Genomic DNA, 27,134 nt, shown 5'->3' on the forward strand with positions numbered 1-27,134 from the left:
CCCCAATCCTCAGCGGAACGACATTACACCCTTTTTACACTCATCATTTGTGCTCATCACATTTTGGCGCCGTTGCCGGGGATTGGTTTATTTGGTTTGATTATGTGATTAATTTCTTACTAGCATTAGAGTTAGTGAATTTTAGGAGATCAAGTTTTATTTTTATTCTTTTTTCAAAAATATATATATATATATTTGCACTAACCCATAACTAGTTCCTTCCAAGAGTTTGTGGTTGTGTTAAACAGCAGGTTACCCTCCTTTTTATGCACACTAGATCGAAAGAGAGCACGAACCTTCGTCCCTACGATCTAAATCTTGAGAGGAAGTTAAGGAGGGAGAGGAAGGTGTTACGTGATTGGCTTCAAGAGTTCCAGAACTTTGAAGTAGACATGGAGACCGGAGACAGTAGCAATACTGGGCAGCCAGCCCATACTGGTGCCAACACACAATAGCACCCGAGGCAGAGAGAGACAGTTGGGGACAACCCTGGAGTTCGTGCTGATCCTCCAGTACCAAATGTTCAGAATCAGGCACAGAACTTCAGGGCTGATCCACACCCGAATGTCTATGTTGGGGGAGGATTCGGAGCTCCTTTCATGCAGCAGCAGCCTGTGTACCAACAGCCAGGCTATGGGGTTGGGATACAAAATCTTCTCTATCAGATGAATCCCAACCTGGTCCAGCAGTTCGCCCAGCAGGTCCCACAAGCAAACCCCATGGCAGCACATTTAGCTCCTGAGTTCACTGAAGAAGATTGCATTGTGTACCTAGGAATTGAAGCAAATAATTTTGAGTTGAAGACTCAACTCATTCAGATGGTCCAGAATAATCAGTTTGGAGGATCTCGGGTTGAGGACCCGAAAACTCATATTGTGAATTTTGACCGAATCTGCCAGACCATCAAGATGAATGGTGTTCCTAGTGAAGCCATCAAGCTGAGACTGTTTCCTTTTTCCCTGAGAGATCAAGCACAGAGTTGGTTAAATTCCTTTCCAGCCAACCACTTCATTACCTGGGAATAGCTCCACAAAGCTTTCATGCAGGAGTACTGTCCTCCTTCCAAGGATGCCAAGTTAAAGAAGCAGATCCTGAATTTTCAGCAGTTTGGCAATGAAGATCTTCCTGAGGCTTGGAAGAGATTTAAGGAGTTGAGGAGGCAGTGCCCGAAAAATTTGATGACACCAGGTGACTTTATTTCATCATTCTATGAGGGGTTGACTAACCGGTCAAAGATTATCCTAGATACCTCATCCTTTGGGGGTATTTTCACTAATATGGGACCGGCAGCTGGAGAGCAGATGATTGACAGGATCACCTCTAACAACACTTACTGGTACACTGAGGGGGATGATATACCCAAGAGGGAGAAGACAGCTGGAATGTTTGAAGTTGAAGAAAAAATGGCAATGCAGGCTCAGCTGGATACCATACAACACATGCTAAAACAGTTAGTACAGGGCCCTACTCAGAGTGTCCAGGCAGTTGCTCAGCCTCCACTAATTCCACAGAATCCTTATGTTCCTAACCCCTATTCTGGGCCACAGGTACCTCTTGTAGCCTGTTGTGCAACTTGTGGTGGAAATCATGTAGCTCAGATGTGTCCTTTGTTAGACTTCGGTAACCAAGTCCCTCAACCTAATGTGGAGCAAGTTGATCTCATTGGTTATTCTAGACCATAGGGCCAGGGGCAAGGTTATGGGACTTATCAGCAGCAAGGAAGAGATCAGTTTGTTCCCTCTTGGAACAATCAAGGCAATCAAGTGAGGAACAATTCACCAGGTTTTCAAGGTAATCAAGGGAACAGAGGTGGCAACCAAGGAACTCAATGGAGAAATATTCAGAATAATCAGAGTCCCAATCAATGGCAGTTCCAGTAAGGGAATCAGAATTTTGGGACCACTCAAGGTCAAGGTTCCTCTAGACCATCTCATGATGTTGATATGCAGCTTCTCATGAACACTATGATGGCTCAGTTTGGCAAGCTACAAGCAGAGAATTTTCAGCTGTTTGGCAAGCTACAAGCAAAAATAGATGGTCTCAAGGCTCAGCAACAAGGAGGAGGTAATCAGTTTTCTAATCAACCTTCCTCTTCGAATGGTAGACTGCCAGCAAGCACAGAAAATCCAAGGCACCAAGTGAATGCAGTCACCACTAGAAGTGGATTAGCTTTGAAGGACCCCCCCTTTTCCTTCGAATGATCCAGTGCCTGAGAAAGCTGATAAGAAGGATGAGGGTGTTCAGGTTAAGGATGTTCTTGATGATAGTGAGGAGGAGCCTGTGGTGCAGGGAGATAGTATTAAGGAGAAAGCTCCTGAGCAGGATGAGAGTGCTCCAAGTAAGAAGCATGAAAGGAAGAACAAGAAGGTAGATGACTCGGTTATACCTTACAACCTGTTACCATATCCACAGAGGTTGTGGAAATCAAAGCAGTCTGATAGAGAGAGCAAGTTCCATAAGATGTTAGATAAGCTGGAGATCTCCATGCCTTTTGTTGAAGCAATCACTCAGATTCCATCGTACAAGAAGTTTCTGAAGAATATTTTAGGCAATAAGAAAAAGCCAGAGAAGAGTGCGGTGGTGGATCTGAGCGAAGGAGCCTTAACTTGTGCAGTTCTTCAACATAAACTACCTCCTAAGCTGAAAGATCCAGGTAGTTTTTCCATCCCTTGCATCATTGGTGGATTTGTAGTTGGGGGTGCTCTGTTCGATCTGGGTGCCAGTGTTAGTCTTATGTCATATTCTTTATGTAAGAGGCTCAACCTGGGAACACCAAAACTTACCTCCATGACCCTACAGATGGCGGATCGCTCCATAAAGCGTCCGGTGGGAGTTCTAGAGGATGTCCCGGTCATGATTGATCAATACTTTATACCAGGGGATTTTGTTGTTATAGATATAGAGGAGGATGCCAAGGTTCCTATTATACTTGGTAGACCTTTTCTAGCTACTGCTGGTGCACTTATTGATGTGAGGAGAGGAAAACTAGTGATGGAGGTGGCTGAGAACAAGATTGAGTTTGACATATTCAAAATGGCGAAGCACCAGCCCTCGTATGTGGATGAGTGTTACTTGATAGAAGGGCTGGGTGAGTGCACTGCTGAAAGTAGAAAGATTGAGTTAGGGGATTTGCATATTTCCCCTATTGATCCTGGACCCCCTGAACTGTCAAGTGTGCTGAAACAAAAGAAAAAGTTCTCTGGTCCTGGTGGTTTCTACAAAAGATGGATGAGGGAGCTGTCTAAGTTCAAAACGCCACCGGATCGCGTGGTCCACAATCCCACCTGATATCCATGAGGTTGAGTCGAGCTGACGACGGTAAACTTAGCGCTTCATGGGAGGCACCCCATGTTATCCTTTACTTTTTGCACTTTATTTTACTGCACTTTTCTTTATATTTTTAGTTCGGAGTAGAATAGGAGTTTTTCTTTGTTTACGGGGTGTTCCTGGGGTGTTTTTGGTGTGAGATTTGCATTCTTTTACCTTTGAAAGAGTGGGGAATGGTTAGAATTGAAGGGGTTAGGCTTTGACATAGTTTAGAAGTGCTTTAGGGAATATTTTGGACTAACTTGCAGGTGAAACCGAGCTTGGGCGCGAAAAAGGACAAAACTGCGCAAGGCGGAGCCTGGATCACGGCCACTGTCACGGCCGTGACCCAGGCCGTGATGCCGAGGCATCGTTTTTTCACCGAACAGGGCAAAAGAGGGCTCTGGGTCACAGGCCACCTCCCAGCCGTGACCTAGGCCGTGATGGTGGTACTAGAATTCCAGTGCTGAGAGCACTATAGAGAGCTCTGCGTCACGGGCTGAATCCAGGCCGTGACCCAGGCCGTGATGGCGTCGGAAATATTCCAGTGTCTACAGGGCGATCCAGGGCTCTGGGTCAAGGCCTCCCTCCCGGCCGTGACCCTACCTGTGACATTTAAGACACATAATAAAGAGAGAGGGTAACTAAAGTACATAATATTACCAAAACTAAATGGTGGGAACGGAATGGGTATGGTTAGAGTAATAAGGTTTATCCACCCTTAATGACTAAACTACAAAGCTATATGCCGATGCATAATCCCAGGGGGGCAAATTATGATCATAGTTTAGTATTTTATCCTAATTAACCCTTTAAATATAACAAAATTGTCTGTGGGCTAAATTTCGTTATATAACGCAGAGTTTTTAAATATAACAAAATTGTCTGTGGGCTAAATTTCGTTATATAACGCAGAGTTAACTACAAGGTTTCTTGCCTAAACTTTATGTGATTAATCCTTAATATGTAATTTAAGTAAATTAAAGATGTTGTAGCTACTCTTTAACCAAATTAAGAGTTGACGAATGCAGATTTGATTACCGCCGCTGCTACTTCGATTTCCGGCATCGCGATCGGTGGCGAGCGTTGGTCCATCTCCTCTCCTTCAGGCGGCTGCTGCTGCGGCTTATTCCTTACTTCTTCATCGACGGCGGTGGACGATGGCACTACAGAGAAGAGAATCAGCGGCGGTGAAGTTAGGCTCCCAGCGGCGACAAGGCTTCCTCTTCCCCTCCAAGCAACGGATTGTCGCTGCTTCTTCATTGGCGGTTGCGCTGATTTTCCCGCAATGTTTTGGAGAAGACGGAAACTGAATGGTACGCCGTACTAATTTCCTATTCCAATACAATCTACTTTATTTACCATATATTTGTTTGCCTTATTTAATAATTAATTACATATTAATCTTTGTACATGGTAATTATGTGGTTTAAATATTGCCATCTTAATGTTACCTTGATTAATATTATATATTATTTTTGGCAAATGGTAAATATATAGTAATATTATACATATTAATTTTGGTAAATGGTAATTATTTGGTTTAATATTGTCATATTAATATTACCTTAATTAATATTGTATATTATTTTGGCAATGGTAATTATATAGTAATATTATACATATTAATTTTGGTAAGTGGTAATTATTTGGTTTAATATTGCCATATTAATATTACCTTAATTAATTTGTATATTATTTATGGCATGTAGTAAATGTATGCTAATTGCTTGTTTTGGAATATTAATGCCCTTTAGTTTTTCCTTCATTGTGGTATTAAATTCATAATTAAATTATTATTCAATTTTGAACAAATTATTAAGTTTTAATTTGTTTGAATTTTAATTTTAATATTGAATATTCGGTTTAAAATGTATTCAATGTTACAATTTAAATATTTAATTGTGCAGTTTGAGTTCGTAATATGCATAATCTGAGCATGCTATATATGTTTTTTATTGCACTAATTATATTATTTGATTGTTATAATTATGTCTTTAGAAAAGCATGTTCATTAAGATTGAATTTAGAGCCTTTTAGGACTGAATTAATTGCTTATTATGCATGATTTAGTACCTTTTAGGTGAATTTAGTGCCTTTAAGAATAGATTATGCATATTCTTACCATTTCAGTCAATACTCCACTTCTTTTGGAGGATTTCAAAGCACATAAAGTACATAAAACTTTTCATAGTACTACCATATTTAAAGCCTTATCCTTAGGTCAATCTACATTTATATAGATCAACCAAACGATTTTACTTCAAATATGAGAACACATAATTTAGGGAAGTTTCTTGGGGAGGAATACTAGTTCCCTGGCCCTGGCTTTCACGCTTTGCTAGCTCAAACCGCCATATTGCTACTAGTCCCCTTGCGACGCTACTCTGTCTAAGGAGTTGGTTTTAATGGAGCCTTACCACCAACCAACTTTCCTGGGAGTATACCTAAGGATTGTCTATCATGTTTTGGTTTAATTTGTTTGATTAGGCTTTAAGTATCCTTGTCATTGTGATTATGTTCACTTTTGGTTAATTAAAGAGTAGCTACAGCATCTTTAATTTACTTAAATTACATATTAAGGATTAATCACATAAAGTTTAGGCAAGAAACCTTGTAGTTAACTCTGCGTTATAAAACGAAATTTAGCCCACAGGCAATTTTGTTATATTTAAAGGGTTAATTGGGATAAAATACTAAACTATGATCATAATTTTCCCCCTGGGATTATGCATCGGCATATAACTTGGTAGTTTTGTCATTAAGGGTGGATAAACCTTACCCTAACCGTACCCATTCCGTTTCCACCATTTAGTTTTGGTAATATTATGTACTTTAGTTACCCTCTCTCTCTCTATTATGCTCTGATACCAAATGTAAGATCATAAATATAGTCTAAACATATAGACTGAATCTACGAGTAACCTAACCTTGTAATAGCGGAAGCATAAATCGTATTGATCTCCAGCCATAGTCAATGCCCTATTGTGTTGCCTCTTGAACTGTAAATCTGCAGGGTATTAGCCGTTTTGCCTCACACTTAACTCAAAACCCTAGATGGTGTACTGGTATAATCTGAGCGGTGTGAGTACCATGTTTGTAGGTACTATATGATTGTCTGTCCTGCATCCCATCAATGCAGGCTTGTATAGGCATATGGTGGATTGGACTAAACCTAGATGTCCAATCCAACCTATAGCTTAATGGGCCTAGTCTACTTGCACCATATTATTAAAGCCCATATTGGGAAAAGTCTTACAGATATTAGAATTGAAACACTATGTAACTAAATTTGCTATTGAAATGTATAATTTTTGTTATGCTATAAAATTACTACTTGTTTTAAAATTGTTAGAGTAGTTGATAATTTTTATGAAAGCAGCAAGAGAAACTGTAAATTTTTTTGAAAATATTTATTTATTCATTTCCGACCACCAGTGGTCGAAAATCAAGACCAAGAAACATTATGGGTTCGGATTTTCTAACCACCAGGTGGTCGGAAATTCTTAACCAAGAATTTTCTTGGTTTTGAATTCCGATATCTGTCTCATCGCATGGTTGGTTGCTTTTTCCGATGACTTTATAATGTGGTTGCTATTTCCGACCACTTTCTCGGGTGGTCGGAATTTGCGATGATAGTTTTTCCGAACACCTAATTTGGTTGAAAAAGTGGTCAGAATAGGTGTTTTTACCAGATTTGGGTAATTTCCGACCACTTTTAGGTGGTCAGAAAATCACTCATTTCCAGCAGTGATTATTGCATAAGGGGATAGAATTGTCTAATTAGGGATATTTGACGTTTGTGAAGATTTTGCTTGATTTGCCTTGTTAATGTTCGTTGGTCACTTTAATTAGCGTGTTTAGAGGAAATTTAATTACAATGAGAATTTGATTGGATTTCCAAGCCACTTCTTACACAAATTTTATTGCCTTCTACTAAAGTAAAGGGAATAGAGGGATCCTAATGCTAACTATGCTTCAAGGACTTAGAATTGATTCACCATGGAGTGGAGCAATTCTTAGTCTTAATCCTTATTTATTTTCTCACGAAAGTGGCATATGATTGATGATTCTTAAGTGCATTCCCTTCAATTCCCTTGCTTGGGTTTATACCCCTAATCCTTAGGTTCAATGCATCTAGAAGAACATTATCCCTTGTTCAAATCACTACTATACTTTTTCCTTTATTGAGCTATTTAGTGTTAATACCTTGTTTCCATTGGTTTTAAATTGGTTGTTATTGTGTCACCTTGTTATGAATAGCTTGACTTCTTGCTTATCTCTCAATCTCAGTGTCTTGAGCCTTAATAATTTCATGATTATCGTGCCATAAATCTCAATCTCTGAGAACGACATTGGATACCCTTAATCACTTATTCACCTAAACTTATACCAAGCTAAGGGATTTATAATGCGTGCTATTGAGACACTCTATGTGATAGGAACCAACCCACACGTGATCCAATAAGACTTCATTGTGGGCTCATCACAAGGCCTATCATTACATTCTTAAAGCATCATTGGTTGAAAAACAAGAAAGTCTAATATGATGTCCATTTGATAGATGAAAGAATTATAGATGCCTAAAGTTAATCCCAACCAAGGAAGATGGACACTTGGAGTATTTTACTTGCATTCAAGTTGGTTTGGAAGAGCACTAAGCATGCCACTTTCTTACTTAGATTAGGAAACTTGTTTCCTATTTTAAGTTGTTATCTTTATTGGTTTCTTTATTATATTTTAGAATGTTATTTATTTGATTTTTAGAAGGTTCCTTATTAGATTTTAAGAGCGTTACTTTCCTAGACTTTTGGAAGGTTTCTTTATCTCTAGATGGATTGCTTCACAACCCCTTTCACCTATAAAAAGAGGTGTGTGTATTCTGATTTGAGAAGAAAAGGTTATCAATCAAATTCCTTTAAGTTTTCTTTACACTTCTGTAAGAATTCTTTCTTCTATTCGTGGACCTATCGAATCAAAACTCGAATTCAACTAACCTTAGATTTTATGATTATGGACCTATCAATTCATGAAATCAAAGGAATTGGTAGAGAACATTCTTGAGGAGCTTGTGAGACATGCTAAGAGTTGTTTCTTGGTCCTTTGTGGAATCGGAGTTCAAGGGTGATCTTGTGTGCACCAAATGCAATGTAGAAACTGTAAGCTTGATGTTTATTCACAGCAAGGAAGCAAAATATATAAAGTACACAATTAGAAGAAAAGGGAACCAGTTATAACAACCTATACAAAAACTAAGCATAAGACAAAATAATAGGCTAGAATAAAACTAAGCAGAACTGGAATAAAACTAAGGCTCAATACACCCCGCAAGATTGGAGAACCATCAATGAGGCATATCTTGTCTCGAAACTCCGTAAACAACTGATGACCAAGCGACTTAGTCAAAAGGTCAGCAATCTGGGTAGAAGACTAAACATGCTGCACACGTAATAAACCACATGAAACCTGCTCACGCACAAAGAAATAATCAAGCACCAAATGCTTCATCCAGGAATGAAAAACCAAGTTCCTACACACATAAAACGCACTCAAATTACCAGTAACAAGCACCAGAGAGTCACGCAATCGAACCCCAAGCTCAGTTAACAAATTCTTAATCCACATGACCTCCGCAGTAGAATTTGCTAGTACCCTATACTTAGCTTCTGTGGAAGATCGAGAAACTGAAAGTTGTTTGGTAGACCTCCAGGACACAACATTAGAACAAATGAACACAACATAAGCTTTTGTGGAACGACCACCATCACGGATGCCCCCCCAATTCGAATCAGAGTAGGCCAAGAGTGACAAAGGCTTATCCCTACAAAAATGCAAGCCAAAATGCACCGTCCCCTTCAAATACCGTAAAACTCGCTTCACAGACTGCCAATGCAACTCTGTAGGAAACGCCATATATTGAGCTAAGCGATTGACGGCAAAAGAAATTTCTGGACGAGTAATAGCCAAATACTGCAGTCTCCCTATAGCTTGCCGATACAGTGTGGTGTCGAAAGCCGTAAAACTATCCGAACACAAAACTGTGGTGAAACACATGGGTATCGATACTTCTTTCGCCCCCATCATACCAAACTGCTCCAAGATGTCAACCACATACTGACTCTGTGGAAAAAACAACCCATTAGACGTAGGAACAACTTCAACACCAAGAAAATGATGAACTGAACCCAAGTCCTTAAAGATAAAATCTATCTGCAAGACATTTCACAAACGAACTTATGAACCCAGTGTCATTCCCTGTAAGAATGATATCATCAACATACACTAAAAAGTACAAAACCACATCATGAGCACAATAAACAAACAAAGAAGAGTCAGCTACAGATTTCTTGAAACTGAAGGAAATTAGAAATTTAGACAATTCTAAGTACCAAGCCCTCGGAGCTTGTTTTAAACCATAAATTGCTTTTCGTAACCTGCAAACATGTCTGGGCAAACGCTGATCAACAAAGCCCGTTGGCTGCTCCATATATACGTCCTCATACAGTGTTCCATTGAGGAAGTCAGTATTATCATCCAACTGCAGCAAACACCACCCTTGTGATAAAGCAACAGTAAGTATAACACGAATAGTCACCAGCTTAACCACCAGACTAAACGTCTCGAAATAATCCCGACCAGGCTCCTGCAAGAACCCTTTACCAAGCCCTCGGAGCTTGTTTTAAACCATAAATTGCTTTTCGTAACCTGCAAACATGTCTGGGCAAACGCTGATCAACAAAGCCCGTTGGCTGCTCCATATATACGTCCTCATACAGGGTGCCATTGAGGAAGGCATTATTATCATCCAACTGCTGCAAACATCACCCTTGTGATAAAGCAACAGTAAGTATAACACGAATAGTCACCAGCTTAACCACCAGACTAAACGTCTCGAAATAATCCCGACCAGGCTCCTGCAAGAACCCTTTAACAACCAAACGTGCTTTAAACTTGTCTACAGAACCATCAACTCGTCGTTTGACCCGGAAAACCCACTTACAACCAACAATGACATAGGTAGCACGAGGAAATAGTTCCCAAGTGGAATTTCTCATCAATGCATTAAACTTCTCCGACATTGCAGCCCGCCATAAGTCATTTTTCAAGGCTTGACTGAAAGTGCATGGTTCAATAGAGGCAGCTATGGGATGTGTTGTTGTCACATTCACAAACTTATCATTAAAATATTTTGGATTTGGACGCCTTTGTCGTTGTGGTCTGGATTGATCAGAGTGCGTAGGAGATGGAGAAGACACAATGGAGAGTTGTGGAGGTTGAGTCTATGATGATGGCAGACAAGGTTCTGATGACTGAGAGGATTGGGAAGCCGTAGAAGTAGGATTTACATATTCTGAAAGTGTGTGAGATGACTCCAACTCAACCGAGGATTCATGCACAGGCTAAGAAGGGTTATGCATTGGACTAAGTGTAGCGGCATTTGAAGTGTATAGATGCAGTTCTACAGGACTATTCGCAAGTGGTAGAGTTTGCGCCAAACTAGGATATGGAATTGGCGTAGGAGGCATAGAGAGAGAGGTTTCGGGATAACTTGAGCATTTAAGTTTTTGAAATGGGAAATTATTGTCAACAAATGTGACATACCAGGAAACATAAAGACGCCAAGTGGAAGGTTTCAAGCACTTATATGTAGACTGACTCAAGGAGTAACCTACAAACACACACGGCTTGAATTTACTGGAAAATTCAATTTTAACCACGGAAAGCATAAACACCCAAACTGCTTAATTTTCACGTAATTAGGCAATTTATTAAACAATTTCTGATAAGGTGAGCAATTTTGCAATATAGGAGTGGGCATGTGATTAATTAAATAAACTGCAACTTGAAAGGCATACGACCAATATTCAGATGACATAGATGCATAGTGTAATAAAGCCATACCGACTTCGATAAAATGCCTATGACGCCTTTCAGCAACCCCATTGTGTTCTAGTGCATGAGGTGGGGAGCCGGGGAGGTAAAATGAGAAATACCCAATGCATTGAATACTGAAGTTAGTCTGGTATATTCGCCACCATTATCAGAAAAAATAGAGATTATTTTGTGCCCAAAATAGTTTTCAACCATGCGTTTGAATTGAGGAAAATGACACAGACATCGGATTTGTATTTGAGAGGAAATATCCAGACATACTTTGTGTAGTGATCGATTAATATAGTAACGAAACCCATCAATGGAAAGAGTAAACGAACTCCATACATCAGTATAAATGAGTTGTAAGGGACAATTACTAGACATTGAATTGAACGAGAACGAAAACTTGTGACTTTTATTAATATGGCAAGAAGTACATGAAAAAGAATCAAACTTCTTCTGATTAAAGCTTAGTTTATTACACCTAAGAATAGAAGCTAAGATTTTATGAGAAGGATGACCAAATCGATGATGCAAGCCCGAAATAGAAACATATGAAGTTATATTGACCTGAGGAGGACTCTGGAATGGAAGGCTATAGACATCATGCTCGATCGCCCCTCGCATGAGTTGTGTTCCCGTTAAACGATCCTTAACAAGAAAATAAGAATCAAAGAATTCAACCGAGGCACGCTTAGTTTGGCAAAGCTTAGACACAGACACTAAATATCTTTGTAATTTGGGAACACACAGAACATCAGACAGAATAAGAGACCTATTTGCAGAAGGTAAAGAAACAGTCCCAATGTGTGAAATGTTTAGAGACTTACCATCTCCCAGCAAAATCTCATCAGGTCCAGAGTAGTCTGAAACTTCTGTAAAGACAATGGTTGAGTGACAGTATGATGCAAAGCTCCTAAGTCCATAATCCATGACTGAGTTGGCATCATGGTTGTAGATGTTGTGTTCACCATAAGAGACGAATGTCCAGAGTGTTGGGGTTCAAGAACAATAATGGAGTTGTCTTTCAGAAATTTAGCAAGTTTGCGACAGAACCGTGTATCATGCCCCGAGTAGTCATAATATTTGCAATAACGATTGAGGCGATTGCCATTTTGGCGTGATTGATTCTGTCTGCCATTTGAGAACATCGAACCTCCACGGCCACGCCTGTTATAGCCATGAAAAGTTGTTTCAGCAACACTAGTGTTTGATGATGGTGGAAGACCGTTAAACCGCCGTTGTGTCGCGTTGACCGTCGGCATAAACACTTGTGTGGCAGCCTCATTGTCCTTCAATAATCTTTCATAATTTGTAAGGACATCAGATAATTCTCCATATGAAATAGCTTTAGTGCGCACCAAGTTGTGTGAATATATGGATAACAAGGTCATCTTCAGTGACATGACTCTGGGCAAGAGCTAAATCATCAGCAATGGCTCTCATATCTCGCATATAAGTTTCAACTAATCGGTTACCCTTTGGATTTTTTTGCTAGTTTGGCTTTTAAGGAGACTATATGCGACTTCGAGAGGATGCAGCACAACTGGTAGATAGACAAGTCCATGCATCACGGACAGATGATGCAGAGGAAATAACATATTGCAGGGTGTTTGTCAAGCTACCTAAGATAGCGCTAAGGATAATTTGGTCTTGCCTGAACCAAGTTGTAAAAGCTGGGTTTAGGACTCTTTGTGTTGCATCGGAATATTTCGTCGGAGCAACAACAGTGCCATCAACGTAACCCACAAGGTCAAGTCCAATGAGTGTGGACTCAACTTGCTTTTTTCCAAATTGGAAAGTTTGACGAGGTGAGTTTGATCGGGAAGTGGGTTGGAGCATAGAGTTGTACAATGGTTGTTTGAGGTGTAGCAGCCATGGGAAACGAGAAGATAAACAGGTTCGGTAAGGAAATAAAATCTCGCTAAAGGATTGGTTGTGATACCATGTAGAAACTGTAAGCTTGATGTTTATTCACAACAAGGAAGCAAAATATATAGAGTACACAATCAGAAGAAAAGGAACCAGTTATAACAACTTATACAAAAACTAAGCATAAGCCAAAAGAATAGGCTAGAATAAAACTAAGCAGAACTGGAATAAAACTAAGCTCAATATGTAACTCTTTAACTAACATTGAACTTTTAGAACATCTTGGATAATAATTCCTTAAAAGAATTCTCCTTACGAGGATTCATACCAATTTGGTATCATAGCTTAAATTTTATCCTCAAAATTCTTTGTTGTCTTCCTTTCTTGAATTATTTTTGTGTTATTACATCAAATAAAATCTCACATTTTTTTGGCTTAAAAAAAACCAAAAAATTTTGTCACAGCCATATCTTCTTGATTAAGTTTCTTGATTTTCATGATTCTTGTTTCTTAATTTAAGAAGAGTCATATCACTTCTATAAAATCAATTACAACCAGCCCACATCACCTTTTAAACTATTTTCAGCCATATTTACTTCACAAATTCTCGATCACCACACCCTTCACAAATCCGTCTAACATCACAAACCACCAAATCTGTGCATTCCACAAATTTTGATTGATGCTATTTGCTTCAAACGTGATTTGTGCTCAAACTACAGGTTCGTTTTCTCTAAAATATTTGATATCCTCACGTGCCCTTCTTAAGGTTTCTTAGGAGATATAGCTTATCAAAGTTGGTGTCTGTGTTCTTGGAATTATGTTCTGACCAGTTTGATCGTTACACAACAGTCAACACTGATCCCTAGAGTCCTTTTTTTTTTTTTTTCATGGTTGTCTCTTGTTTATATATGTTTATTATATCATGTTTATGGTTACTTAACTTCTTGTTAATTTCATAAGGCTAGTGCCTAGTTGCTAATTATTGCATATTCCCTGCCATATTTGGAGCCACATGTTTGATGAACCTCCTAATGGTGTCTGTCTTGTACTTCTGGATTTTATAGTTCTTACATTTGTTTTCCCTTGTATCCCAAAAAAAAAACAAAACAAAAAAATCCCACTCAGAACTAGAACTCTAGAAAATTCCACCCAAATATCTGCAATGTTGTGAAACTTCTACCCTTATCCTTTCTGGATGTCATTTTCTTGCAGTATAGAGATATGAATTGGGGAAAGTTGGAAGATTTTGATTTATGAAAGGAACAGTCCAGTGGAAAACAACAAAGATGTAATGTTAATTTGGGGCCCTTAGCCCACATGGCCACATCTGCAATGCTAATTGTTCTGAAAATGAAAAGAGAGGCTAAAGAATGGTGAGGTCAATTTAGAAGTAATGAGATATTATTGAACATTCCATCAGTCAATCAGCCCTGGCTATGCACATTAACTTAATGAGGAACTTACATAAAAGAGAAATATTTGAACATTCCAATCTGTTATGTCAATCAGCCCTGGCTATGGCTATGCACATTAAAGAGAAATGGGTGGTAAACAAGAAATAAAGCCTAGGGGATTAAAAAATTCTCCCTTGGCAAATTCTTCACTGGACAGAATTAGAGAGTTAAGGCAGCTTGTTCACCACTTCACCAGTACTAAATCAGTAAATCCTCCCCCTTGGCTAATTTTTCACTGGGCAGAGAGTTAGAGAGTTAAGGCAGCCTCCAGTGAAGCAACAACTTGTTATTCACTTGTGGTAAACCCTCATGGAGCATATACAGCACGTACGATATCTAGTATTGGTGCTTCGCATATTGGGCACCTTCCATTGCCCCAAACTAGCTCATGGGCACACCTGAAGCAGGTGCACATATGTCCACATCTGAAAAGCTCACAGGATTACTAATCAAGCAATATGGCTTCCAATTACCTCAGTGAAACACTCATATAATTTACCTGTATAGGAGAGAATCAATTTTCATCTCAGAGCAAATACAGCAGTTTTCATTGCTCGGATGTTTACTGCTTGAACCCCTCCTACTCTTTTGACCTGCATTAACAAAACCACTACTTCAATATTTGCAATGGAGTAGATGAGATAGCAAGTTCCTTTCAGATAAAAGTGTTTGTGAGTGACTGTGACAAACCAATAGCTATGGATTACATCTTTCCCTGCACTATTGATGATTCTATGGAAATTTTAATGACAAGGGAACATAGGGAGGGGAGAGGAAATTTTTGTCACATCATATGTATCTCGGTAGAAAAATAAAGGATTATACAAGAGACCATCTTTGTGTTTAGACAAATTGAGAGTCTTTGGCTTTGAAGGATAAAAAGAGGCCAATAATCTGATGTTCAAATTTAGAAAAGCATGATCTCCAAGCTCACCTGATTGATTAAGAGCAGCTGCAACCTCATGCTTGATTGACTTTTGTAATTTAGCTTGCATGTTCATGCAATCCTTTATTGAACGTCGTATTTCAGACATCTCTTGATGGAGTTGTTCCATGTGCCCCCTTAATTCATATATGAGTTCTACTTCCTGGAAATGCAAGATATTACGTAGTATTATATCTCTGAATTTTAAGAAATTCAAAAGATAATCTAATAAGTTTTGATTGAACAATATAAAAGAATGAAAAACAACAACTCACAATTGAAGGATGGCTTGTGGAGGATGCAAATGGCCTTGTGGCGTATAACTTAGCTGATTGAGATTGCGGTAAGGATGTAGTTGCTATCTGATCAGAGTCAATACTGAAATTGAGATCTTGATTATGGCCCCAAGTGTGATCGACTACTTCTGCAGCTTCGTCTTCTGGTTGTTCTCGAATCTGGCTATCAACTTCATACTCATCACCACTTTCATCATATTTGTCTTCTTCTATGTCCTCCACCTCCTCACTCTTATAGTCTGCCACCGGTACTCTTTCTCTTACTTCTTCCTGCATATTGCTGCTATTCACTGGAATTGGGTGTCTTTGCGAGCGACACATAATCATCTCATCTATTTTGTCTCTCAGACTACCAGAAAGAAAATTTGAAACACTTCTCCTGCACACAAGAAAAAAGGACAGTTATGTGCAAGTACTGAATGGGTCATTATTTCAAAACCGGGTTATTTCTGAGGCTATGCAAGATTCACATCATATTTTTCATTGCATCAGTGCTAAAAGTAAGAATAGAAGCCAATCCTAGTTTCCTTGTGCCTCTTATTACGTAGCATATCTGAGCTTGACCATTTCCATTTTTAAAGAGGCAAAAGCTAGTTATTCCAAATAGAAATGCAAATTTTCAACCAATTTCATGTCTGTTAGATACAGAGAGTATTACCATTTTTCATGACCATTTCCATTTTTAAAGAGGCAAAAGCTAGTTATTCCAAATAGAAATGCAAATTTTCAACCAATTTCATGTCTGTTAGATACAGAGAGTATTACCATTTTTCATGACCATTTCCATTTTTAAAGAGGCAAAAGCTAGTTATTCCAAATAGAAATGCAAATTTTCAACCAATTTCATGTCTGTTAGATACAGAGAGTATTAATTTTCAACCAATTTCATGTCTGTTAGATACAGAGAGTATTAAATTTAGCCTTCATTCTACAAATGAGCTTGCAGAAAGCAGAAGGTGGTTTGAGTGGTTTTTACCTTTGAACGAGTTCTCGTATATCATTATTTTCGAAGAAAGGATCAAGCATCTCCTGGTATCTTACTTGCCTGAGATCTTCCCATTCACTGCGTGGGCGAGAAACATCAATTACCCAATCTTGATCATATTCTGGTTGTTGGGGGTAACCAGACTGTTCATCATCCCAGTCATAATAACTTTCTACTGGTTGTTGACTAGTGGCTATTGCCTCTTCCCAATCAATTGAAAATTCATTACTAGCTCCTTCAATCTGATGTTGGGGATCACTATACTGTAAAGTGGAGTTAACTTGTTCACAGTTATGATAAACTTCAAGTTGATTGGAGGTAAAAGAACACCCTGAATGTTGAGTAAGTAGCGCCTCCTCTTCTAGTGAGCTCAACGGGTCAGGTGCTGCTACCTCTCTGTGAGGGCTTATTCGCCCAACAAAGTCATCAAGACACTCCCTTTCTTGAAGTTGATAAGATGTGGAAACATTTCCAATATTTGAGGTATTGTCCACTGCTTCCCTATGGCGAATTTCCAAGCCGTTTTCTTGTCTATTCTTTGACAGCTCTCTTTGAGGATCACTATTAATTTGCTGAACTACTTTAGGATGATTCTCTTCTTTGATTCCAACAGATGTGGAAACATTTCCATTTGTTGAGGTACTATGATCTTGTGTCGATTGATTGGATACCGAAACTTTTCCAGCTTCTGCATTGCTATCAGGAACTTTTCTGGGCATGGCTTTTGAGTCAGCTATACTGTGCTGAACTCCAGCATTGAATCTCTCCCTGAAATGGATCATAGTTAATGCAAAAGTATTTTTAATCAAAGTCAAAGCAGTACAAAACAAGATGCACCATAAATAGAAACACATCAAAAATAATCTAGCATATAATAACTCAAATATCTCACCTAATCAGTGCTTGACACATTGAAGAATAATTGGACAAGCAATGTTTACATAAATGCTAAAAGTGTTTCATTCATCTTAAGCATTACAGCCATGACAAGTAGTTTGCATATAGAAAAGGAAGGCATGATAACAATGCAGTCTAATTCCAATGGTTATACAAGAACACTAGCATTAAACTTCATGATTCTTGAGGATCTCACCTGAGATGGGATATTGAAGATTGCGGTTTTCTATTTGATTCAGGCGAGGTGCTACTTGATGGTGGCTCATCTCTTGCTTTCGCCCCGTGTCTTAGGAGTTTAAGTCGAAGCACAGCCTGTTTATGAAGTGTTAGGATCATGAGTTTATCATTACGCCAAAACTTATAGCTAATAGTGAAGACGCAACTTTATTATAGTCCGCCGCCATTTTACCGGCCTCCGCCCAACAATCTCCAGTCACCGGATGCTAGACTTGGCCTTTATCGGCTTACCCCCAACAATCTCCTAGTCACTGGGTGCAAGATTTGGCATTTACCGGCCTCCGCCCAATCTCCAGTCACCGGGTGCTAGACTTGGCCTTTATCGGCCTACCCCCAACAATCTCCTAGTCACTGAGTGCTTAGATTTGGCATTTACCGGCCTCAGACCAACAATTCCCGAGTCACCAAATGCTAGACTTGGCATTTATCGGTCTTCGCTCAATCCCCTACTCACGGGTGCTAAACTTGGCCTTTATTGGCCATAGTCCAACAATCCCTAGTCAACGGTGCTAGAGTTGGCATTTATTAGCTCTGCCAAACAACCCCATTACTCGGAGTTAGACTTGGCCTTTACTTGCCACAGCCCAATTAGGAAGGAAGCACAATTTAACTCAATTCAGCTAAACTAGTTAGGCAATTCAATAATCAAGAATTAGGGGAAATGGTGATAGGAGTTGTTAGTATTATTGGTACCTGAATGCGGCCTTTCTGTTGGAATTTAGAGACAGCTTTACGGTGTGTAAGAGCTTCAAGCTCCGTGGCTCTGTCGCGCTCCACTTGCATAAGAAAAGAGTAGAAAGCCGGGCGGCCTCTGATGATGCGCGGAGAGTTGAGAACCCGGAGCTGCTCCTGCTGATGATCCGACGATGTTCTAATCCGAGGCAGTAATAACCCTGCTTCATTTCCGCCATTAATGCTGGGTTCTCTATCATCAGCCGTACTGGAGGACAATTTCCTGATTATATCAGCGACCCTAATCCTCTCTCTCTCCGTAGCGTCGGAATCTATCCCGCTCTTCGGCGTCCTGTCGGATTCCCAACCGTCAATCGAAGATTCTTCGTTTATCTGAGTCTCGAAATCACTCCATTTCCGTACGAGGGAAGAGACGCCGCCCAAATGCGGTGTCTCCACGGAGGATTCCGGCGCCGGAAAAACGACGTCTTTGACTTTTCTCCAGTTTTCTGAAGCCTTATTACTGTTCCATTCATCGTTTTCGTCTTTCTGGGGCTTATGAACCCACAAGTCCGTGGTGAGGTTAACCTGGTTTTCATCAGAATCGGAATTGAAATTCCTGGGCTGACGGGGAATGCAAGAATGCACCAAATCCTTGAGATTCTTCTGGAACGAATTGGAGCCTTTGGAATTAGGGCTGCAACGATCCCGCCGGTTTCGATCTCTCAGAACGCACCCAAACGGTGAAGACTGGACTTGAGAAGAAGCCATCCCTGCAAGATTTTCAGATTCAGAACCTTGAGACAAGAATAACACAACACAGTCAAGTCTAGAATGGAGAAACAGAAAAGAACTCATACCGTTCAAATAGATAGAAAATCAGAAGATAGAACAAAGAAACAAAGAATCATTAGAATGAGTAAGGTTTTAGGGAAAACTCATAAAAATTTCATAGGAATGACTAAACTAAAAGGCCCTCCTAGGATATGATAGAATTAGCAAAGCGGATAAAGATTCAGAGCAGATTGGGTTTAGCGTTTAAGGTAATTTTAATGAGAAAGATAGAATGGAATAAGCAGTTTTGTAGGACACTGTTTTCCTATTTTTAACGTTATATTCTCTCTCTCAATCCATTCAAACGGGAACTTTTGAATTTCTCAGAAATAGAAATTAAATTCCAAGAAGCGAATTTATTGTGTTTTGGGGGAAAAATGACCAAATATAGAAAAAAAGAGGGAACTGCAGTGCAGAGAGTGGAGTAGAAATGCAGGAGGGAAACAGAGTGGGAGTGAGTATCAGAGTTGGGTGCGAAGAGGAAGTCAAAGAGAGAGAGAGAGACGTTGGATTTGAGCCGTTAGCGAAATGTGGGGTCGTGATCAAATAATGAATACCCTTTATCTAAGGCTTGCGCGACTTAGCGGTAAAGCCAACCCTCGACATGGTTCCAAGTTCTGTTCCAGTGAGAGAGAGCGTTTGCTCGCTCCTCTTTAAGTCTTTATTCCCCCCACCTTCTTCCCACTCAATTTGGGGTTCAAATTAAATGCTCCCATCTCTACTCTTTCCCAACACTTTGGATCATTGGATTCTACTCATTTAATTTACTTTTTTAACTTATAATATTCTCACCAAAAATAAAAAGTATATATAATCTAAAAATCAATTCAATTTTTAAATTAGAACAGAATACATCGAGGTATTTGGTAAATAGTTGTTAGCTGATTGAATTAGTCGATTTGACTAGTTGATAGCATTAACTGATTGTAGAAAAACGTTTGGTAAATTAACTGTTAACTGATAGTTGATTACATGCAAAATGACTTTCTCAAAAAATTGATTGAAAAAATTGCTTTAAATTTTAGTATTTTGGAGCAATAAATTATTATAAATAGATAATTAATCAAACACTCATATTGATTGTTTAACCAATTCTAACGGTTAATAGTGGTCAAATAAACTAAAATTAAGCTAACTATGTTACCAAACATGCTATCTTTCAATTTCTCGTGATTTTACATACTAATTACTTCTTGGCCTTTTTTTTACTATACTTTCATTCTTGAATCTGAACTCATGATCTATGCCCTCGAATGTCCATCTTATGAGGATTTTTCTTAACTATTAGGACTTGATTTATAATTTATATGGTCAAATTGAAGTGAATGAGTAAACGAGTTTGATTACCCAAATTATATCATGGACTAAGGTCCATAATACATATTATGAACATTGTTAACTTCTTTTTTGTTCTTTTCTTTTTCCCTCTCATTCTAATTGATTAATATTTACCTTTGCAAAATATCTATAATTTGTTAAATACTTAATTGTAAATTCATAAAATTACATCTGTAAGTATATAATCTATTAAATATAAATATATTATGTATGTAATTTTAATATTGTTTTTTTTAAATAATTTTAATATTGTTTTAAGTTCATAATATGTGAGTTGTAGGTAAATAAACTTAAAGCAAAAACTTCATAAATTAAGTGCTTGACATATAATCAAGATTATGACATATTTTTAAAAGATATTTTATTGAAAATTAGCAAGTTTTCATTATAGACTTAAAGTATTAATTAATAAATACTACGGCTACGTTTGGCAAACCTAGCTGAAAAGGTAGCTGAAAGCTGAAAAGTAGCTGAAAACTGAAAAGCTATAAGCTCGAAGCTGAAATCTGAAGAGCTGTTATGCTTAAAAATGTTTTGTAAAATTAGCTTTTTGATAAGCTGATAAATGTAAAAAGATTAAAAAGGACATCTTCATACAATTTAAATAATTTTAAATTTAAATAGGTTTGTTTACATAATAAAATATAAAATAATAAAATCAATATATTTAAATAAAATATAAAGTAAGAACATATATTTGAAAATATATAAAGTAAAAAAAATATTTATAATTCATAAGATTAGTTCATACAAAAATTAATGTTCAAATATAAATATAAAATTGAAATTATAACCAAACATAATGAAAAGAAAATGTCAAAGGGGTTTTAATTGAGAGGGGTAAAGGATGTCATTTATTTAAAATAATAAGGATAAAGATGGAAAAAGTTAAAAAACTACTAGCTTATTTTGAAAAGCTACCCCAAGTAGCGTTTCAAAATAAGCTCTTATTTTAAGCTACTAGCTTATTTTGAGAACATTACCAAACAGAGCTTATAGCTTATTAGTAGCTTAAAATAAGATATAAGCTCCTAAATAAGCTCTGTCAAACAGAGTCTAAGTATATAATTAACCGAATATGTACCTACAATTAACATATTAGATATATGTAGTATCAACATTATTTCTTATTGCATTAAAAAAAAAACATTACTAAAAACACTATTTATTTAAATTATGAAATTACATTATTTTGGATCAAAGTTCACATTGTAAAGTAGATCTGATTCATAATATAAGAATTAATTTTATTATTGCCCAACTTTTGAAACAAATTCGTTTATCAAAATTACTTAATCACTTAAAAGATATCAGTAGTTGATTAGTTGCGATAAGATGGCTAGCTACTAGTGTGACAAAGGACGATTGGATTGGTAGTAGTGTGACTGCTACTCCAAATTCCCATAATTCCATGAACAAAACCAAACACAAAAGGCTAACTCCACAGACCGAAATGGAAATCTAAATAACATACGTTTAGGTAGTAGTTGTGAATTTTTTTGTACAATAATTTTTTTTTTTTGTTACAAGTTTACAACAAACAAACTCTTAAAGAACATTCTATTCGTGGCCCTATATTAATATTACTTTTTATATATCTAAATTGACCGACACAATGACTCTTTTTATCCTATTTTATACTGTTTCTTTACTGTATAAGTACATTTGCTATTCAACTCATTTCTTATTTTTTATTTTTTATTCAACCAATTGTTTTGATTTTTTTAATGTACATTTTTAAAATATGAATTTTATTCACGGGTACTAAATTAAATATTTTAAAAAAATGTGCGTAAACCGTTTGTATTAAGTTTCATTAATTATATATAAGGTCAAAATAAAGAAAAGTACACTATATATATTAATTTTATTTATTTATAAGATTTTTCTTTTAAGCCTTAGCTATATCACATATGCTTATTTTAACATTAAAATCAACTTTTAGATATATTTTAAAGTACTATGCTAATTGCTACACACCTTTAATTTTACTCCTTTTAAACCAACCACCCTATTATTACAAATCTTAGGAATTCGTAATGTTAAAATTTAAAATTAAAAAATAAAATTTAATACCTAAGATTTTGTCAAGTGGTAAAATTGGTGTCTTTGGTTAAAACTTGGAATCGAAATCGGAATAGAAATCAAATACTTGGTAATTGGAATGAGTTTTGGTGAAAATACTTTGTTGGTAGTAGGGTTGAATTGGAATGATTACCAATATTAATGTTTGGTTATGTATGATTCTATAATCAGAATAAAGATCTAAAATAAATAAATAATCAAGGCAATTGGTCTTAATAGTGACAATGAGGTTAGAAAGTAATGTACTGAGGGAGTCGATAAAGTGAGAAGAGAGATGAGTAAAGGTGCGACGAAATAAGGAAGCCATTAGATGAGTGATAAGGCTGAATTAATGGTCATGTCACAATAATACTAGGACCAAAAAATGATGTTTTGATAAAAATGGACTAAAAGTGGATTGTCACCTATAAATCTAGGACCAAAAATGGAATTAACTCTAATGGAATGATACATGATTTCAATTAGGTAATGTGTTTTGTAATTATAGGTGTAATCAAATCATATACTTGTGTTTTAAAAAGTTGTCAACCAAACAATGTATATGACTTTTATAGTTTTATTCTCATTCCTTTTGTCTAATGTCTATCCCATGAACCAAACACACTCTATGAGTAGTTAGTATTTTTTATATTTAAAAATATATATGGTAGATAAAATTATATAATCTTTAATTTCTCACCAAACTCATCACCATTTGTGCGGATCAGATTTGTACACTTGTACTTGACAAAACGACTCAAGTCATTATATTTAAAAAGAAAGAAAAAAAGAAATCCAATTCATAAAATCAAATTAGTATGATTATTAATCCCTTTCTAATCTGGTTATAATCCCGCATATCAAATACTCCATGTCAAATAAGGAAAGACTATTAATACAATCACATTATTAGATTTGACCATTAAAATGATTTAAATTTGAATTTGTTTAAATCACCCATCTTATATCTTAACCCGCTTATTTATACTTGGGGTCAATTTGGATAAATTGAAAGAATGTTAAAAAGAAAAGAAAAAGTTATTGATGGTCAAAATATATTTAACTAGTATATTTATTTGACTTCTACTAACTCGATTACAATGTAGTCTCTGTCCGTAGCTACTTTCTCAACCTACTGAAGCACAAAGAGTCAACAGATGCCTCCACTGAGGCTCGAACCAACTCTCTTCCACATGGGAGTGTACACCGGGTGCCGCTTGACCACAACACTATTTACTTGACTTTTCAAAATTTATCAAAATAATGATTTGTAAATTTTTTTCACCAAGTATCTTGTGTAAAAGTATACAATTCCAACATTGATGGATAATACACTAGGTCTAGGTCATATGGACCGGTCCAAGAGAGCAACCGGATCGAGAAGGCACAAGAAGGAGACCAGCGCAGAGCTATCGAAGAATACGATACGGATTGGACTTAGTATTTGTATTATTAGTAGGATTAGAGCTTATTAGTTATAATGTAACATGGACTCTCAATATGTGGCGGTCCAGGATTCCTATTCCTTGTAGGGCTCTAGGCCCAAAATATGTATAAATACACCCTCCATACACGGAGAGAAATGAAGCAATTCTGAGCAATACAATACCTATATACTCTCGTTATATTTTTCCTACATATTTCCTATATTCTCGCTATTCAAACAGGTAGTGTTGGCTTGCCTTTGACTACCCAAAAGTTATAAAACCAACATTGGCGTCGTCTGTGGGGATCGATACGGAAAAGCTTCGTACTTTCCTCTGAACTCGAGAAACATGGTGACTACATAACAGAGAATGGAAACAGGCCTGCCAGCGGGAGATTTGCAGGAAAACCCCACCACGCATGAGCTACTTAACCAAGAAGACCCTCACAAGGGGGAGAGAATCGGCCCGGGCGAGCATCCACCAGATAGCAACATCCCACGGACCCAATCAGTCGAGTTATTCCCCAAAATAATGGAGGTCGTAGGACAACTCTGTGAATTCCTAAAATTGGGATGAATGATCGGGGATGGACTACTGGCAATTGAACCACACAAGAAGGAAGCCCCTGTCGGCCTAAAAGGCATAGCTGAAAGCCACGATCAGACCACAGATCAGGGGCAGAATCATCGGGATTTCAAAATAGCTGACCTCGCCAAGGAACTAAGAGACCCCCGGAAAAGGATAGAGGGAGGAAGGGATCAGCCAACAGCCCGATCTCTTCTATCGACCAATCCGTTCACCTTAGAGATACAAGAATATTGCGCTCCTAAGAATTTTCAATGCCCAACAATGCCTACATATGATGGAACGGAAGATCCCAACGATCACTTAATTGACTTCCAAGCAAAGATGATGATATTAGGGGCCAGCGGAAGACCCAATGTACTTTAGAGTATTCTTTTCAACACTGAAAGGGGCGGCACAACGATGGTTCTTGTCATTACCTCTACGGATTATCGATTTCTTTGGAACTTTGGGAGAGCAATTTCTGGCATACATTGTTGGGAGCATGAAGGCCAAAAGGCACTTCACGGCTCTAACCGCCGTGCAGCAAGGGGAGACTGAGACCCTAAAAGAATTCTAGGAAAATGGAAGAAAGAGATACAAACGGTGGAAGGTCTAGATGATCGGACGGCTATAACGTTGTTTATGGAGGCCTTAAAGGCGGATGATATGTTCGCTAGCCTCCGAACAAATACCCCGAAGAAGTACGCCCAAGCCATACAAAGGGCGAACATATACGCCGAAACAGAGGAGGCATTGTGACAAAAACAAAGGCGATGGGAGAAACGCCCATTGGAGGAGATGAGAACGCGTCCTGCGGACCGATCATCAAAACAAAGGGACAGGGGCGATCACTACCACACGCCGGTAGCTCACCGGCCCCGGGCCATTCCCACCTTGGGATCAAGGACAGTACATGAGGTACGCCCCCCTCGGTTGACAGAAGATCCGCTACTACAAAACCCCGCGCCGAAAGTCGGCGGACTGCCGGCAAGACAAGAAAGGTATTGTAGGTACCATGAATCTCCACCCCATAGCACGGAGGAGTGTACCACGTTGCGGAAGGAACTCAAGGGATTGATAAAAAAGAGAATAGCCCTCAGACAAAACATAGGTCGACCGCCCCAAGGGGGTCGACCACCTATGGGGCCGAACTAGTGGCGAAGACAAGTGGAGATGCCCATGCAGGAGAGAGCGCCAACAGGGCATGAAGCCAAAGCTCGACGTGAGGCCCCTGAGATTGCAAGGGAGACCCAAGAGGAGCAAGACGATCGTAGCGGGAAACGCAACAAACTCGTAATCCACATGATTTACGGGGGACCAATCGGAGGGAACAACGCTCGAGAGAGGAAATGCTGGGCCAGACAATTGTACATAGGGGCAATATAGCATAGAGCACAACCTAAAAGCGGCCGAAGAGACCCCATTATCTTCTCAGATGACAATTTACCCAATGGTCTAACCCCGCATCGGGACGCTATCTTGATTGCAATAGACGTCAACGGAGTTACAGTTCGGAGGGTATTCGTGGACACGGGTAACAGTGTTAATGTCATGTATCTCGAAACATTCACCAAGTTGGGACTGACCAAGGAGAACCTACACCAGGTGAGAATACCTCTAGCAGGATTCACAGGAGACAACATAGAGCCAGAGGGTTCCATCACCCTGCCTATAGAAATCGGAGAATACCCCAAGGTACGGGCCATCAATATGGAATTCATAGTTGTGGACCTGAAATCTGCACAAAACATAATCTTGGGAAGGCCTAGTTTTGAGGACCTGGGAGCCGTGGTATCGCTTGAGCACCTATGTTTAAAATTCAGAACACCTTAAGGAGTAGGGACTGCCAGATGTAATCGCCAGGCGGCACGATCCTATTACCTCCTCACGTGTCGCCAAATAGGGAGTCGAGATCTACAGGTGCAGACCATTACAGAAAGGACTGCCAAGGAAGAAGCTAGAGACAGGCCAAAACCCGCGGCGGAGCTAGAGGAAATACCCTAAGTAGAGGAATATAGGGTGTGTTTGGAAACCTGGAAAATGATTTCTAGAAATCGTTTTCCGAGTTTCCAGTGTTTGGCAACCCATGTAAAATGATGGTAATGTAAAATGACCCTTTGGTCAATGTAAAAGGCTCCTTGTTTCCTGTAAAATGACTTCCCCTTTTTTTTGGGGGAAGTCATTTTACATCTCATTCACGCCACTCCTTCCTCTTTCGCACAGCACAACATCTTCCAAAGCTTCATCCAAGTCCTCCATCAACATCAAAGCTCCAGCTCCACCAACCCCAAAGCTCCATCAACAAGTCCAGATCTTCATCTTCTTCTCCATCAACAAACCCAGATCTGGTATGTTTCTCCACTAACAACTCAATGTTTTTTG

General features: G+C 38.4%; 2 protein-coding genes across 2 annotated transcripts; one reads left to right on the forward strand and one right to left on the reverse strand.

Annotated features, from left to right (window-relative positions):
• Positions 1 to 392: 392 nt before the first annotated feature.
• LOC115999469 lies at positions 393 to 3,787 on the forward strand. The gene is made up of 7 exons (XM_031239316.1): positions 393 to 438; positions 514 to 701; positions 1,047 to 1,547; positions 1,683 to 1,763; positions 1,950 to 2,064; positions 2,207 to 3,211; positions 3,576 to 3,787. Exons 1-7 carry the CDS (start codon positions 393 to 395, stop codon positions 3,785 to 3,787), a joined length of 2,148 nt encoding a protein of 715 aa, XP_031095176.1.
• A 10,711-nt stretch (positions 3,788 to 14,498) lies between these two features.
• LOC115998421 lies at positions 14,499 to 19,859 on the reverse strand. Its single transcript, XM_031237997.1, has 8 exons — positions 19,383 to 19,859; positions 18,544 to 19,295; positions 17,810 to 17,925; positions 16,708 to 17,484; positions 15,711 to 16,110; positions 15,445 to 15,598; positions 15,010 to 15,103; positions 14,499 to 14,935 (listed from the first exon to the last, which is right to left on the reverse strand). Exons 2-8 carry the CDS (start codon positions 19,291 to 19,293, stop codon positions 14,818 to 14,820), a joined length of 2,409 nt encoding a protein of 802 aa, XP_031093857.1. The 5' UTR covers positions 19,294 to 19,295; positions 19,383 to 19,859; the 3' UTR covers positions 14,499 to 14,817.
• Between the last annotated feature and the right edge of the window lie 7,275 nt (positions 19,860 to 27,134).

This window comes from Ipomoea triloba, chromosome 12, assembly GCF_003576645.1.
Source record: "Ipomoea triloba cultivar NCNSP0323 chromosome 12, ASM357664v1".
NCBI lineage: Eukaryota > Viridiplantae > Streptophyta > Magnoliopsida > Solanales > Convolvulaceae > Ipomoea > Ipomoea triloba.

What these genes read in the sequence shown, in the direction of transcription:
- LOC115998421 (XM_031237997.1), bottom strand. Translation starts at nt 19,293, where the DNA reads ATGGCTTCTTCTCAAGTCCAGTCTTCACCGTTTGGGTGCGTTCTGAGA. An exon ending in TCTTCAATATCCCATCTCAG is followed by an intron (nt 17,485 to 17,809) that starts GTGAGATCCTCA and finishes GATCCATTTCAG; the next exon opens with GGAGAGATTCAATGCTGGAG. An exon ending in CCACAAGCCATCCTTCAATT is followed by an intron (nt 15,599 to 15,710) that starts GTGAGTTGTTGT and finishes TTGCATTTCCAG; the next exon opens with GAAGTAGAACTCATATATGA.
- LOC115999469 (XM_031239316.1), top strand. Translation starts at nt 393, where the DNA reads ATGGAGACCGGAGACAGTAGCAATACTGGGCAGCCAGCCCATACTG. An exon ending in ACCCCTATTCTGGGCCACAG is followed by an intron (nt 1,548 to 1,682) that starts GTACCTCTTGTA and finishes TCTAGACCATAG; the next exon opens with GGCCAGGGGCAAGGTTATGG. An exon ending in AAAGTTCTCTGGTCCTGGTG is followed by an intron (nt 3,212 to 3,575) that starts GTTTCTACAAAA and finishes ACTAACTTGCAG; the next exon opens with GTGAAACCGAGCTTGGGCGC.